Source organism: Phascolarctos cinereus, unplaced genomic scaffold (genome assembly GCF_003287225.1).
Source record: "Phascolarctos cinereus isolate Bilbo 61053 unplaced genomic scaffold, phaCin_HiC Scaffold_4;HRSCAF=312, whole genome shotgun sequence".
Classification (NCBI taxonomy): domain Eukaryota; kingdom Metazoa; phylum Chordata; class Mammalia; order Diprotodontia; family Phascolarctidae; genus Phascolarctos; species Phascolarctos cinereus.
Genome location: NW_027555847.1, coordinates 298,506,819 through 298,524,223, shown reverse-complemented (window position 1 = coordinate 298,524,223; position 17,405 = coordinate 298,506,819). Strand labels below are relative to the sequence as shown.

Here is a 17,405-nt window from a genome sequence, read left to right as displayed (position 1 = left end):
GATCTTGATAGCTCTGGACCCTCCAAGGCCCTCCTTATCTTTGGTCTCTTCTGTTGGAATCAAATTTGCTGTCTAGTTCTACCTTCATAGTGAAGCTCTGAACTTTTACCTTCTGTTCTAGATTTCCCTGGTGTCCCTAGAAGCAGGTGCCTTATATTGCTATAGTAAATGCTATTAGTTCCTTGTGCCACTAGATTACAGCAGCTCCTTCCTAAAGCCTGCAGAAGACTGCCTTCTGTACCTCTCTCAAAGTCTGTGATCCCATTGGACCACTCAATGAATTCTTATTTTGGACTTGAGGATTACATCCAGCTCTCAGATCCTTTACAGAGAGAAATGACTAATACATCCTGAACCCAATGAATGATCATGCCTTTTGTAGGTTATCTTTGATGATGCATCCTGTTAGATGTGTCCCAGAGGAAGGTGCCCTTTCCAAGTCCTATCATTACAATTGTACCATAGAAAATACTTTTTTTTTTATAGCAACCACATGGATAGGCCAAAATTCTACCTCAGACACTAGCTCTATGATGCTGGACAAAGCATTTAACCACTCTCAGCTTTGGTTTCCTTAACTACTCTGAGCCTTAGTTTCCTCATCTGTAAAATGAGATTAGTAATAGGATCCGTGCCACCTAATTGTTCTGAGGATTAAATCAGATAATATGATTAAAGCATTTTGCAAACCTTAAAGTGCTATATTAACATTACTTATTATTATTATTGTTGTTACCAATAACAAGAGTTTTTCTTTTATAAGATATATGCATGGTAGCAATTAGTTTTTTTTTAAATTTTTTTAATTTATTTTTTATTTTTTAGGCAATTGGGGTTAAGTGGCTTGCCCAGCATCACACAGCTAGTAGTAAGTGTCAAGTGTTTGGTCTGAGTCCGCATTTGAACTCAGGGGGCTGGTGCCTTATCCACTGTGCCACCTAGCTGCCCCAGCAATTAGTTTTTTTTCAAAGGAAAAACAAAAAACCCTGGAGATTTTAGTTTAGACCTGACCTGATATGAGCCTGCAGTGTGACTTAGATGTTAAAAAGTCAATGCATTCTTCAGCTTTGTTATTTGAAGTATGCTGCCCTTAATTAAGGAGGTAATAGCACTGTCACACTCTTTGATAGTCTGAACACTTCTGAAATGCTTTGTTCAGTCCTCAGCATCATTTTTTGAGAGATACTGACAAACTAGAAGACCTTTGGGAAAGAGTAGCTAGGGTGTGGAGAGATCTGGAGATCGTGTCATATGAAGAAAAGTTTCAAGAATTGGAGGATATTTTCCTTGAGAAAAGAGCATTGGGTCATGATGACTCTCTTTAAATATTTTAAAGGCTATCATGGGAGAGAGAGAAAAACCTATTATAAATAGCTCCAAATGGCAGAAGAAGCACCAGTGGGTGGCCAGAAGGGAAGAATTTGACTCAATGGGAGGGAAGATTTTTCAAACAATTTGAGCTGCTAAGCAATAGAAGGGCTGTATCAAAACACCATGAGTTCCCCATCACTGAAAACAGTTAAAGATTGGGTAACTGCCTGGCAGGGATAACACAGAAGAGATTCCTACACCATTAAGGAGGTCAGACTGAAAGACCTTTAAGGTCCCTTCAGATTACATGCTTCTGTGATGGACTTATGAGAAGGGATTGGAGAACAGACACACAAAAAGGAAATTGATATTAGGATTTGAGAGCGTAATAGAAATTAGTGCGGTTATGGCTAGTTCATACTTGGTAGGCTAAGTACAATTTGCGTGGCATAAAGATTTTTGAAAACTTTGAAATACTGAATAAGTTCAATGTATTTCAGATGGAATGCCACATATGTTTCATGGTTTGTGGTCTGACCACAGGAATGGTAGTCCAGGAGGTTGTGAATTCTAGGTCTTTTACTCCCAGTGAGTTAATGTGTGGTCAGGGTTAGGTTACTTACTCAATTTGTGTTTTGCCACATGTAAAATAGGAATTTATATTTCCTCTTAATATCCTGTATAGAAGAAATGCAAATGAATTGAATGAACTAGAACATTTTAAAAGTGAAGTTAACTTCCTTATCTCCATATTTATTTAGTTCAATCCAAAAAACATTTAGTGTTTGCTTCATCCAGAGTCTTTATTAGTTATGGAAAAAGACAAGCAAACAAATTAATTGATGAATGGATAGATGGATGAATGAATGAATGAATAAGACCATAAGTGTCCCTCCTCTCATGGAGTTTTCAGGCTAGTAGAAAGTTTCAACACGTGCCCAAACAACTGTAATGTAACAGAGCACAATTAAATGCATACAAAAGATAGAAACAATCGGGTTGAAGAGAGGAAAAATATTTTTTGTGGCATCAGTAAAAGTTTTATGGAGAAATTAATATTTGAACTGAATCTTGAAGCATGGAAAAGATTGCAGTTGTCAAAAAGGCAACCAGATATAGGAAATAGAATGATCAAAGGCAGAGACAGGAAAAGCAGGGACCTATGAATAGAGGACGACAAATTGTCCAGTTTGGTTGGAGAGTAGTATGAGATGAGGCTGAGGAGCTACATTGGAATCAAATTATGGAGGGCTTTGAATGGCAAACTAATGAATTTGGACTTCATTTTTCATTAGGAACAATTAAAAGTTTTTAAGTCAAAGAGTGACATGATCAGATCTGTACATCAATCATTCAGTCAACAAGCATTTATTAAAAACTTACTATGTCCCAGGCACTGTGCTAAATCCTGGAGATATCCCCCCTCCCAAAAAAAAAGAACAGTTCCTATTTGCTAGAAACTTGTGTTCTCATGGGGCCACAGCATATACAATAATCAGTTCATATTGGGTAGATACAGAGTAGATGGAAAAGTCATCTAGCTGTTGTATGAAGGATGGATTGTAGGCAAGTAAGGTACTTAATAAATGTTTGTTTAATTAAATTGAATTCTATTATCTTTCTGCTTGGTCTTTATGGCAGAGGACCAGTGCTGGTCAGGAAATTCAGTGTCTGTTGCACACAGATGTTGGTATTCTCTTAGTCTAGTGACATATGGGTCCAAATATAGGATGCCATGTATACGGGCCATATCCCTAAAATAGAGTATTTTTGAAATGAAAGAAACATACAAATGAGCAAAATTACCATATAAGAACACATTTACTGTAAAATGTTTGGAAGGTGTTTTTGCATTACCTTCTATTCAAGTAAAGATATTTTATTGATTTTTAATCATTGTTTGTTTTTCTAAAATACTTTTGTTGTCATTCTTCTCCTTGAACACACCCCACCCATATTCCCACAATATGTATTAAGAAGAGAACTATAGGCCCCACTCGGGTTTTATACAGACCAGATTTGGGGATAATGTGAAGCCTCTATTCAGATCAGGACAGAAATATAGAGGGGAAGTAGAAAGTAGCAAAACCAAGAAGAGGGATTGACAAATGACCTCCAAAGTAATTAATCCATGACAAAGATCAGATCATCTCCTAAAAGTCAGCTTTTTGCCCAAAGTGAAATTAATTCAGTAACTAGCCTCATTCAAAGGTAGGAACCTTCTAGCCCTTTGCCACAGGCTCAGGAAGATTGAAATAAAGCATATTCATTTATTAGGTTTTTTGTAATACCCTTGCTTGGTAGAGCTTGAGGGACTGGTTTGATTAAGTATTCTTAGGCTAAATAATTTCCAAATGCCTTGAAGTCTCTTTCTCTATTCCTGGTTAAAATTCTTGGGTGGGGCAAAGAATCCTATCATTGTAAAGAGGAATACTCATAAGTATACCTGTGGTGCACATTAATTTCCCCCAATAGAAGTGTAAGCTCTTTGCAAGAACTGTTTCTTTTTTTTTTTTGTCTTTGTATCTCCAGCACCTAATAGTGTGTTAGTAAGTCCAATAAACATTTATAAAGCACCTACCATGGGCCAGACACCATTCTAAGTGCTGGGGATACAAAGAAAAGCAAGACTGTCCTCGCCCTCCAGGAGTTTATAATCTAATGCAAATAACTATGAACTATATACAAGGTAAATTGGAAATAATCAACAGAGGGAAGGCACTAGAATTAAGAGGAATCAGGAAAGAATATCCTGTAGATGGGGGAATTTTAGCTGAGATGCACAGATTAGGAACTTAATAAATGCTTTGTAATTGATTAACTGGAGACACTAAATCTGTTGAATTAATATAGTTTCCTTTGGCTATGGAACACGAAGTCTACATAATTAAATAACCTTTCATTTTTGTAAAAGTGAAGTTGAATTTTACTACCTCATTTCTACTTTTCGTGTAATTATGAGTATCATAAATGGCTGCATTGAAGTGTGGTGAGCTTGAAATCGCTAGTAGGAAAAAAAATGTTATTGAGTAGGTTCTTTGTCCATGAACAACTTCTCTTCCCAAGTCATTGTTGCTACTTTGAAAAATAATTTTAAACCAGAAAAAAATCAATTATAAGCAGTAGGATGTTGACATTTTTATATTGGCAGATACATTGTAGATGTGAAATATTTGTTCACCATGTATAAAATGTACTAGACTCAAAGAGTGTTAGAACTGGAAAAGTTCTTAGAAATTATGAAAGTCCAATCCTCATTTAATAAATGAGCAAAATTAAGGCAATAGAGTTGATTTTTACTTACTTGAAGTCACAGAATCAGGGGCTTGGGATACAAAAACAAAACAGAAACAGTCCCTGACTTCAAAGAGCTTACATTTTATTGGGTAAAAACAAGAAGTACCTAGATAAGGGGGTGTGTGTGTGTGTGTGTGTGTATATGTGTGTGTGTGTGTGTGTGTGTGTGTGCGCGGGCGCATTTGTGTGTTTGTGTACACAATACACACATATATATATATATACATATATGTTTAAAATGTAATGAAATGTGTGTGGGGGGAGAGAGAGAAAGTGAGAGAGAGAAATGAATGGATAGATGACAGATAATACGTATGCTAGAGTATACTTGATGGTTCAAAAACCTGGCTCATTCTCTTATTCTCTATACCCTATAGAAAAGCAATCTGTCAATAGCTAATTATAAAACAGCTTGGGAATATAGTATAAATTTTGGCTACCAGATAATGCTGCCTTCATACCATTAACTCAGTGGCTGTGTCTAAGGGGTACTTAGTGCATATACATAGCTGGCATGTTTGTGCTTTCCCTAGTGCTGCAGGTTTTTCTGACTGCTCACCAGAAAGTGCTCAGACTACACATGAGCAGATCATTTATCCATCTTCTCACCAAATAGAACTCTCACAAGCTCATAGGCAGTGATGGCCCTCAGTTGTATATAGATAGATCTAGAAGCATGACTTGGAACCTACTCAAAAATCACCAAAATAGGAAAATATTGGATCTCCATTATATGCCTCTGTCCATACTTTTGGAGTCTCCCCTTCTCATTCATGATAAATAAAGCTCATTCATCGTGCTTAGATATTTTATTCTTTAATGGTCATTAATCACTCAATAAAGTAAGTTACTAAGCATTTACTGTGTTGGGGCTCTGTGCTAGGTACTGAGAATACAAAGATAACACATAAAACAATCCCTACCACAGCAGTGAGACAACATACCAAAATTTGTGGGATACAGCCAAAGTAGTATTTAGGAGGAAATTTATATATCTAAATGCTGATATAAATAAAAGAGAGAAACAGCAGATCAATGAATTCGGCATGCAATTAAAAAATTTAAAACTAAAAATTAAACCCTTACAACTAAATATCAAAGCAGAAATTTTGAAAATCAAAGAGATTAACAAAATTGAAAGTAAAAATCCATTGAACAATAAAACTAGGACCTGTTTAAAAAAAACCAATAAAATACACCATTAGCTAATTTTATTTAAAAAAAGAAAATTTCCAATATCAAAAATGAAAAAAGTTGAATTCAACCAACAAAGATGAAATAAAAGCAATTATTAGAAACTATTTTTCCCAACTATATGCCATAAAGACAATCTAAATGAAATGAATAGATATTTACAAAAATATAAATTACCCAGATTAACAGAACAGGAAATAGAATATTTAAGTAATCCTATTCTAGTAAAAGAATTTGAACGAGAAATGAACTTCATGGGGAAAAAAAGCCCAGGACCAGATGAATTTACAAGTGAATTCAAACATTTAAACAATTAATTCCAGTACAACAGAAACTGAAAAAGTAAGTAAAGGAGTCCTACCAAATTCCTTTTATTACACAAACTTGATCTCGATACCTGTTCCAGGGAGAGTCAAAACAGAAAAAAGAAAACTATTGACCATTTTCTCTAATGAATATTGGTGCAAAATTTTTTAAGTAAAACATTAGCAAGGAGATTGTAGCAGTATGTTATAAAAACCATGCACTATGACCAGGCTAGATTTATGCCAGGAATTCAGCACTGGTTCAATATGAAAAAAATTATGAGCTAAACCTAACTTACCATATTAATTACAGAAACCATGCAATTATTTCAATAGATGCAGAAAAAGTTTTTGACAAAATATAACATTCATTAATATTAAAAAAAAAAGTCCAGGGGTAAATGGTTCTTTCCTTAAAATGATAAAGAGTATCTAAAACCAAGAGCCAGCATTATTTATAATGGGGATGAACTAGATGCTTTTCCATTAGTATCAGGGATAAAGCAAGGATACCCATTATCACCAATAATATTCAATATTGAACTAAAATTGCGAGCTATAACAATAAGGCAAGAAAAAGAAATTGAAGGGATAAGCATAGACAATGGGAATGCAAAATTAGCACTTTTGGCAGATGACAAGATAGTTTTCTTGAAATGTCCTAGAAAGTCATCTAAAAAACTAATCAGAACACTTAACAACTTTACCAAAGTTGCAGGATATAAAATTAAACACATACAAATTATCAGTATTTCTGTATATTACCACCAAATTCAGCAGGAGGAGATAGAAAGAGAATATTAATTTAAAATAACTACAAACAGTCTAAAATACTTAAAAGTCTGTATGCCAAAACACATCTAGGCACTATATGAATACAAATTGCAAATGCTTTACACAAATAAATACATATCTGAATAACTGAAGAAATATTAATTGCTCATAAATAGGTCAAGCCACATAATAAAAATTACAATGCTATCTAAATTAATTTACTTCTTCAATGTCATGTGGATCAAACTACAAAAGAATTGCTTTGTAGAGCTAGCAAAAATTGTAACAAAATGCAACTGGAGGAACAAAAGTTAAATAATATCATGGAAATCAAAGGAAAAAACAATGGGAAAAAACATGGCCTAGCAGTACTAGATCTCAGACGATTCTACAAAGCTTAACTTAAAGTTACAAACCTGAGACTAGACATTGGGCAATTTGGAAGAGGAATGAGTTGGGAAGGAAAGATAATAATTCTTCTTTTGGACATATTGAGTTTGAGAGATCTTTGGGGCATCCAATTTGAAATGTTCACCAGGCTGTTGGTGATTCTAGATGAAAGCTCAGGGGAAAGTGGGGTTGGATGTAAAGGTCTTTGAGTCAGCTGTGTAGAGATGCTAATTAAACTGAGTTTTCACACTGAGTGAAATCTGGTCCTGCTCCCAAATTCCTTTCTACCTTCATTGCAGTCTCAAACTGAAGTCTCTGGGCTAGGTTTAAGAGTAGAGTAGAGGGTAGTCATGGGGAACTTTGCTACCACTGCATAGTAAAAACAAAATAATTTATGGTAGGGTTGAGGAGAGGGCCCTAGCAACTGGAAGATCATGACAGGCTTAATTGGTAGTAGAGAAACTTGAATTTAGCCTTAAAGGAAGAATTCTAAGAAGTAGAAAGTGAGAAGGGATGCAGCTCAGGCTAGGGGGCAAGGCTGTGCTGGTAAATGTTTGTTTGTTAAAAAACAAGTACTCAAGGCACACTTTTAAGCTTAATTTGTATCATTGACATTTTTTCCACACTTTCTTGAGTTGACAATGAAAATAAAGCCCTGATTTGCTAAATTTACTGATTTCAGGGATATAAAACTTCACACTAGGGGTGGGAAACCTGCAGCCTTGAGGCCACATGTGGCCCTCTAGGTCCTCAAGTTGCAGTCCTTTGATTGAATCCAGACTTCACACAACAGATCCCCTTAACTCAGTCAAAAGGCTGCACCCAAGGACCTAAAAGGCCACAGGTTCCCCACCCCTACCTCACACTGAAAATTTAACAATCCCTGTATAGGCTGACTCAAGCACACTTGTGCTTGGGGCCCAGTATGGGAATGGGGCGGAGAAGGAAGATGGAAAGTTTTCAACCAGGAATGGCAAGTAGGCCAATTTGGCTGGCACATATAATACATTAAAAAGAGTAATTTGCAAAAAGTTTGAAAATGTAGAATGGAGCTTTTGATTAGAGAGGTAATGAAAGTCTTAACATGTGGAGATGAGAAGTTCATATTTTATCCTGGGGGAAATGAGGACCCACTGGGACTTCCTAAAGAAGGCAGTGACCTGGTCAGATGGACTTTAGGAATATCAGTTTGGCATTTGTGAGCAAAATGTACTGGAGAAGGGAAAAGCAGACAGGGATACCGATTAATAGGCTCTTGCAGGGTGTAGGCCAGTGATAAGAGCCAGAACTAGGTGGACACAAGAGATGTTGTGGAGATAGAGTATACAGGAATTGGCAAGTGTTTGGATTTCCACGCAGATGTCGCACTGTCTCCTCCAGCTGAGCATAAGAGCCAGAATGAGTAAGTCAGTAAACAACAGAGAAGGGGATTAGCAAGATGAGCATGGGTATATTATTTGTTCTGTAGAGAAATGTTCACCCCAAAGTAGCACTCATTTAAGGGAAATTCTCTTTGAAAATTATGGATGACTGTAAGCAAGATCATTAATAGGATGTTTCTATTACACTTGAAGAATAAATGTAACAAAATTCAAAATTCCTTTTAAGGGTTCTTCAAAAAGGGTACAGATTTTAATCTACATTTGTAATTTTATTTAATTTCCTGTGTATAAACTTCCTACTAAAGGGGGTACCTTACAAATTATAGATACAATTATGTGAGGACTTGATTAAATAGAAAAACCCAAGAGATACAAATTAATTCAAGTATGGACAAGTGAACAACATTATTCTCATGTGTAAATATATTTACTTATTCTCCAAAAGGCATGCTGATACTATACGCTCTTTATAACATTTGTTTTGACTACCATTATCCACATATTCTTGGGGCAGCTCTGGCCTTGGAGTCAGGAGGACTGAGTTTAAATCCAGCCTCAGACACATAACACTTGCTAGCTGTGTGACTCTGGAAAAGTCACTTAGCCTCAGTTGCCCTCACAAAACAACAACAGCAACAACAACAAAAACAAAAAACAAAAACCACACATTCTTATAGGAAAATCCATACCATCATATATTCATCTAAATGGTTTCATGAAGTCCATAAACATCACCATAAGCATGTTTCCTGTTAAATCAGTTTTCACTAGTTTACACACACACACACACACACACACACACACACACACACACACACACACACACACACACACATAAGTTCACTCTTAAGCATATTGTTATATTTGTTAATCTGTGGGGGGCAAATTTTTTCAAGAAGTCATGAATGCCTGTTTTGGCTCTGGAAATCTTTAGGTTGTGTTGGATAGTGGTCATCTGCAAGCCATGCTTTAAGAGTTAATTATAAATGATGTCACTGGAACTTGACCTTATTGGCATCACCATGTTTAGAGGACTGATGCTAAAAATTGTGTTTGTGACAGGGACTGATCTTCGTCGCTCAGCTCAGCTGAGGCTCAGGAGTATAACTGTGTGGCCTTGCTCTTGTTTTCTGTCCATTCAGGGAAGTACCTCTTTCGTCACAGTTTTTTTGCATGGGGTATTTGTTGACCTTTTCAAAGTTTTTGGAGGCTTTAAGAGTCCAATATTTCTTGTGTGTGTGTCTTTTTTATCAGGATAATTACCAGCCTGTTGCTCTTAAAACCTTTCTTGTTCCTGAATTAAATCAGTGAAGAAGGTTGGGGAGTGAGCTAATTTTAGCCATCATCCTCCTATTGCTGGGCTTCAGCAACAGCTGGCCTTCATGACAGGAAGATTTGATTTCTCACAGATTAGGCAACTGAAGAGACTGAGGCACAAGATGTGAATGCCAAGGGGTATAATCAGAGGGCAATTTTGATGAGTTTTCTAATTTAACGGAAGATGAAAATTTCAATGCAAACAAGTTAATGCCAGTGATGTTTCGTTTCATAATGAAACTCAGTCATATTTAAGTGGTGCCTGTAGGCAAGATGTGAACAGACAGTGGAATGAGGCAGTATGATGTAAGAAATAGAGCACTGTGCTGAGAAATAGGAGACCGCAGTTCTGAGCCTGGCAATGAAGCTTATCTGCATCACTATGAGGAAGTAATTTATTCTCTCTGAGATTCCATTTTCTGTTATGTAAAGTGGGAATGATAATACTGGTAGCATAGTGTAGAGATCTGGCCTCAGAGTCAGAAAGAGCTGAGTTCAAGTCTTCCCTCTGAGACATAGTGGCTGCATGGCCTTCATTAAGTCACTTCACCTCTGTGTCTCCAAGCAGTTCTTAAAATTATAAGTTGTAGAGGTGAAGCTCATCTTCACTGGTAGGAAATTCCCTAACAGGAGCCTCCTAATCCACTAAAGTCATAGCTGTAGGTTAAAGAAAAATCTCAACATAAATCTACCTGCTTCATGGGGTTGTTGTGTGGGAGGACTAGAGGAATATGGGCTTTATTAAAATAATCATAATAACATATAATAAAATATGATGATAAAGTTATTTTCAAAGCTCTAAGTATCTATAACACTCCCTTAATTTTTTTTTTAATTTGTAGCAATTGGGGTTAAGTGACTTGCCCAGGGTCACACAGCTAGTAGGTGTCAAGTGTTTGGTCCCAGATCAGATTTGAACTCAGGTTCTCCTGACTTCAGGGCCGGCTGCCCCTTATAACACACTTTCCTTAGAGACATTACGGTATGTTGAAAGAACACTGTATTTGGAATCATGTGACTTGGGTTCAAATCCAAACTTGCTACTTACTAGCTGTATTACTTTGAGCAAATTATTTTACTTCTCTGGGCCTTAATTACCTGATCTGTAAAAATGAGAAAATGGAGGCCTTCAGTAGGAAAAGCTCTGAATTTAGACAGTTGGTTCCCTCCCTCCCAAAGTTAGCCTGTTTTCATTGCACATGTATTGCCCATGTCCTTATACATGTGTCTCCTCCTTTGGAAGGTAATCTTCTTGAGGACGGAAACTGTTTCATTTTTGTCTTTATTGATTAGTATATGTTCACAATCTGCTGCTAACCGGGATTGAGTTCATATCTGCCCTCAGTTTACGTTAAAAACCAAACGGGCCTCTTTGCTTTGCCCTGCCCCATGCATGGCATTCTTCTCTTATTATCCTGTTTTTCCACAACCCATCCCCTGCCTGATGTGCTTTCCTTCCTCACCTCTTCCTCTTGGATTCCCTGGCTCAGTTCAAGTATCACTCTCCCAGGATCTTTTCTGATCTCCAGCACTGTGGTTCTTCTGTCACAGGATCATAGCTTCTAGACCTAGAGAGATCTCAGAGGCCATCTAAGCCTAACCCTGCTCATTTTTCAAATGGAGAAGCTGAAGCTTATGGAGATTAAGCCACTTGCCCAAGATCACATGGATAGCAAGCATCCTGGGTGGGATTTGAACCCAGGTACTCTGACTCCAAAGTCAGTACTCATTCCACTTTACCTTGGTACTTACTTACCTGTTTTCCCTTGTTAGGGGAACTCCTTGAGGCCAAGAAATTTTTGAATTTTGGTTTCTGTACCCCCAGCACCTAAAAAAAGGCTTATAATATAGTAGACATATAATAAATGCTGATTCAGGTCAATTCAGTTAACAGGTTAGTTAACTAGAACTAGACTTTTTCAAGATGTCTTCCACAAGGTGTGAAGAGCTAGGACAGTGCAGAAACTTAGGCTGCAGGATCAGTTTGGCTCAGGACAGGGCACGACTAGCCAGGATGAAGCACTGTGGAGAACTTAACTCTATTCTCTCCACTCCCTTAGCTAATATTACCCATAGCAGCAGAAGCATGAGGGTTGGACTTTGAAGAATCCAACTACCTAACGGGGTCTCCAAACTGCTACTGTCTGATCATCTCAGTGAATAATAAAGAGACCCAAGGGATATTTGGGTTAAGGATAGGAAGAGATAGTCATTTCCATTTTCGCATGGATTAGATTAGTTTAACCAGCTTCTTTTTTTCCTATATCTAGCAGAAATCCTGATACTGATTCTTACTAGCTAAGTGATGAACAACCCAAATCAGTTTTTCCCTGTGTTAAGTGGAGATAATACTGGCACTATTTACCTTATGAAGATGCTATGAAAAAAGTACTTTGTAAAATTTAAAGTGTTATATCAATTTGGGGTGTTCTTAACTGAGAAGACCAGAGTCATTTTTAGGAGAGTATAGAGCAAGGGCCAGCAAACTGCAGTCCTGAGGACCAAATCTGGGCTGTGGCCTGCTTTTGTACAGCCCCCAAACTAAGAATGGTTTTTGCATTTTTAAATACAACAAAACTTTATTTTAAAATGTAAAATGCAAGTTTTGAGGCACCCCTGGCAGCAGACAGGATTTGTCCCAGGCTGCTACTTTGCTAACTACTGACAGAGCCAAGGCAAATCATAATTTATCTTTCCCTTAACTTCTTCCTTCCCCACCCCCCAAAGTGAGTAGAAAAAATAAAGAAATATCTGAGCCCTCTATAATACTTCACTCTGGCAGGTTATGCCCAGTTGTCTACCAAGTCGATCCTATGGCCCAAGTTTCTGCTCTGTTCCAGCTCTTTATACCTTGGGGAAGACATACTGAAAAGTCAAGGCCTACTGAAACACCTATATAAAAATTTCAAAAACTTACATTTTTATATAGGTAAAATCAGGTTAAAATGAACATTAAGGGTGACGTTAAAAGGAAGAAGGAATCACCAGAAAGTAATATGAAGCCTTAGGGAATGGTGATGAAAGGGAACTCTTTCTTGATTCAGTTCAACTCAATTTAATTCACTTCAGCTGGTACTTCAGAGTAGGTCAGGAATAACGGTTCAGCAAACCTAAAATATTTTATGATGTCTGGCTGTACTCTTGCACAATTTAGCTCTTAGAATAACAATAAGGAGTATTTCTTAGGCATTTAATGTGTACAGAGAATTGTGGAAGGCAAAGGCTAGCTATTTTGTACACTATACAACAATATGTGATAAGCCCATGGGAGAGTCACAAAGCAAAGTGTGATGTGATGTCTTCCTTATGCCTCTGACTCCGGGCTTTCCTTACATACGTTGAAAGTCTCTTAAAGCCTTTAGAATATTAGAGAGGTATAAAAGTAAGACCATGGATGACAGGGCATTTTTAGAAAAAAAAAAGATGGATACTGTATCTTTTTTTTAATTTAAATTTTCTTTGTTATTATGAACTTAAGTAATCAACAAACATGAAAATTTCTGTATTCAAAGGACAGAACAAAGAGGATGACATATGACTAAAACAGTTGTAACAAAATCACTGTTTGTGTCCCTTTCTGAACCTCTTTTTTTCTGACCTTATCTTTTTATATCTTTGTTTCAACCACTTGCCCTAGCAAAATACGAAGTAGATGGATGAAGTTTTACAAAATGTAATCCCATGAAATGCCTGTTAAAATAGAATTTAGTACACACACACAGTACCCTATTTCTCTAGCAGGTCGCTATTTACAGTGAAGCCTGGAAGGGGTGTGCTCCCTGTCAGTACAAAAGTCAATGTGTTGTCTGTTTCCCTCTCTAGTCTGTGAACTTTTGGTACGTCCTCGTCATGAACGATGAGCACACAGAGCGACGCTATCTCCTGTTTTTCATTCTGAGTTGGGGGCTTCCAGCTTTTGTGGTGATTTTACTCTTAATTGTCCTGCGAGGAATCTATCACCAGAGCATATCCCAGATCTATGGCCTCATCCACGGTGACCTGTAAGTACTTCTAAATGAAATTTGTTTGAGTTATTGAATGGTTATTCACTGAAAGAGGGTGGGGTGGGGGTGTTTCCTGCACTCATGGCTTAATTGCTGCCTCGATGGTGAAATTTGAGGATGCCCTGTCCTTCCTGCCTCAAAAGAGGACTTGCCTGCCTGCCACGGGATGGCAAATTCTACTATTTGGAGATTCATTCTTTTCTGCTGAAACATTGCCTCCCTACGTTACCATTCAAATATACTAATGGTTGGGGCAGGAGTAGCAAATTCAATTGTAGGTTACAGTTACCTTAGTGTAAATGTGTTTATCAGATGGAGAGGAGCAATGGCAATTAGCTGGGATTGAGATGCTTGGATGAAAAAGTTTTGCCCCCAAAAGACAACAAAATGCTTTTGGAGCATAGGACAGGCTTTTAGTAGGATATCAGTGAGGACATTAGTGCACTGGGCCGGAGGGGCTATGCAGGTTTTGGGAGGATAAAGAGAGAAAGCAAAGAAAAAATATGGGAGAATATCAAAGATAAAAATGGCCTACCTCCAGTGTGGCAAAGGACTAGTCCTGTTTAATATATACATGGATGCGTATACACACATATACACACATATATACATGTACAGATATTCAGTATGAATACATATGTGGCATATTCTTCTATATGTATATGCACATATTGCTCAGTCTATGTCTATAATATACATGTATTCATCATATAGATATACATATGTAACATTTTTATATAACACATACTGGAATATATATATTTACATATGTACACATACATACTACATACTATAAATAATACATAGTATCTATTATAATATATGTATAAAATATATAATACACTATGTATAACATATGCTATATATGTAATACATACTAATATATACTGGAATACACACACATGCATAACGTCAATCCTCAACATTGAAATGTTTAACTTTTGTGACTTCAAACATTCATATGATTTTATTAGTAAACTCCTTTTCATTTTTCTGTTGGCAGTTGCATATATTTTCAGCTATGTGCAATAGAAAAAATAATACACACAAGTTTGTGAAGTGAGTGGTATCCTATGAGGCTCTTCACAGGTCTTGTTCACGCCGCCTTTGTAAAGAGCATTTGTTGCACATTTTCATTGTTTGTTTTTAAAACTCTTTAAAAAGTTTTGTGTTGTAATTATACCCCCAGAGTGTAGTGCAGATCCTCTGGGCTCTAAGCCCAAGGTCAGTGATGTGGCTTAGTGAGAAAATAAAGATGTGAGATAAACTTTTTACCAGAACGTCTGTAGCCACCGTGGCCTGGAGACCCAGAAGGATCTCAAACAGAAGGAAGTAGACATCACCGACAGATTATTTTAATCTAGTAAGTCCTTCACGATCTCTAATGCCATCCACCAGCCATGAAAGACCGTGTCAGAGGTGAGGTTGATACTTTGCCAGTCTTGGCATCGCACGACAGCAGCTACTAAAGCCCCAGCAGCCTTCTTGGTTTTCAGTGGGCAACCAAGGTAGAGAGGTTTATAGCAGCATAGTATAAAATACAACATCCTCACCCCACCATCTGACACAATGGAAAGTAAGATTCAGGTTAATGCTGTATACTATTTATGGTGCTGTAGATTTAATATGTTGTGAAAAGTAAGTATTGTCTGAAATCAATGTTATTTTTTTATTGAGTTGTCAACATAAAAGTTCACAGAATTCTAGGGGGATGCTAGAGAGAAAAAAATGTTCTGTATGTCACCAATTTTATTTTGCATGCTTCATCTTATGAGTTACTTCATGGTTACTGTGCATATTAACAGAATTAAATATTTTGTTATGAAGAATTATATGCATAAAATGTATTTTTAGCAATCTCTGGTGAAATTTTACACTTTTGGTGGTTGTTGGAACCTAACCTGTTTCCCATAGGTTCAGTGTATCAACATTTGCATTTCTGACTTAATACCATTTTCTAGGAACATTACCTCCATGAAAGTTGAGGATTGACTATAGTACTTACTAATTATGTGTATGTATATATATATTTTTTTTTCTCTCTCCATATGTATGTATGTATACACACACAGATATACATACATATATATATTTATTTATTTATGTATTCTGTCACTGACAGATTATTTCAAGATATCAGAGAGATAGAGATTTTACAGATCCATACACAGGACCTTATCACTGAATCACAGAATCTCCAAGCTACAAAGAACTTCAGAGGCTGTCTAGTTCAAACTGTACCAGTCTAAGAATCCTTTCTGTGCATACTTACTAAGTTATCACTTGGTTTCTACTTGAAGACCTCTAGTGAAAGGGAACACACTACCTCCTGAAACCTTCCATTCTACTTTTAGAAAGCTCTGATGGGAAGTTTTTCCTAACATCAAGCCTAAATCCACCTTTGCAGATTTTTCCCTTTAGGTCCAGGCAGAACAAGTTTAATAACTTCCCATTGTGATGCCCCTTCAGAAACTCCAAAGGAGCTATGTCACTTTACCCCTAAGACAATAGTTCTCCAGGCTGTAATGCCCCCAATTCCTTCAGCTCTCTTCAAGTGGGTTGGTTGGGCTCTCCAGCCTTTTAAGCATCCTGGATGCCTTTCTCTGGACACCCTGGACTTTTCTGTGTTTTTTCCTATCTGCAGAACTGAACACAATATTCCAGATGTAACCCAGACTGTAGGAACTTTGAAACAGCCACTAAGTTAAATATATCTGAATAGATTATCACGCTTATGACTTATACATGACAACTCTACTTTCAAGAGTATTTTTTAAGGCCCTGGATCTTCTTAATTATAGCTTTGTTAAACTCCACTCACAAAGAAGCCCTTCAAAATCAAAACTGTTAACCACTGGGTTATCATGAGAATAATATCAGTTAAAAGATGTGAAAAAGCTCTAACTAAAAGCAGTGCATAAGTTCAAGGTATTATTATATGCTATTTCTAAGCTTTGTTGCTTAAAACTTCACTGAGACTTTTAGGAACACCCTGTATAATACATCTAATCTAGGCTCCAGAAAATGTTAGGTGCTGGATTGCTGTAAGTAAGCACCAGATCCCATAACTGGGATAGGACCATCAGGACTTTTACCTAACATGGTAGACAATTTAGAAGGTTTCAATTCTGGTATGCTAGAGCTGGCTCATACCAGCTGATTGTTAAATTCTCAGTGTGGTCATTTACCCCCTTGGAAATTGTCAAATGCTACAAATCAGGGCTTGATTTATTGTTTCTTAATTGTCTAGACTTAAGAAAGTGTTAATAGTGAAGATTAAACTTAAAAGTATTTCCTAGATATATCCCTTCTTACCCACAGAATCAGTTATTAAACATTTACAAGCACGTCCTGGTTCCAAAACTGTCCCAGAGTGTGTTTCCTCTGCTTCCTTGTTTCCAAACATGTGTCCTCCCGCTTCTGTAACCTGT

At 37.0% G+C, this 17,405-nt stretch overlaps 1 protein-coding gene across 1 annotated transcript in view; it reads left to right on the top strand.

Annotated features, from left to right (window-relative positions):
- Nucleotides 1-17,405, top strand: part of ADGRV1 (adhesion G protein-coupled receptor V1) — a 712,618-nt gene that overhangs the window by 447,983 nt on the left and 247,230 nt on the right. Inside the window, 1 exon segment of the mRNA XM_078151750.1 lies at nucleotides 13,793-13,971. Within this exon segment, the coding sequence (XP_078007876.1) occupies nucleotides 13,793-13,971 (179 nt within the window).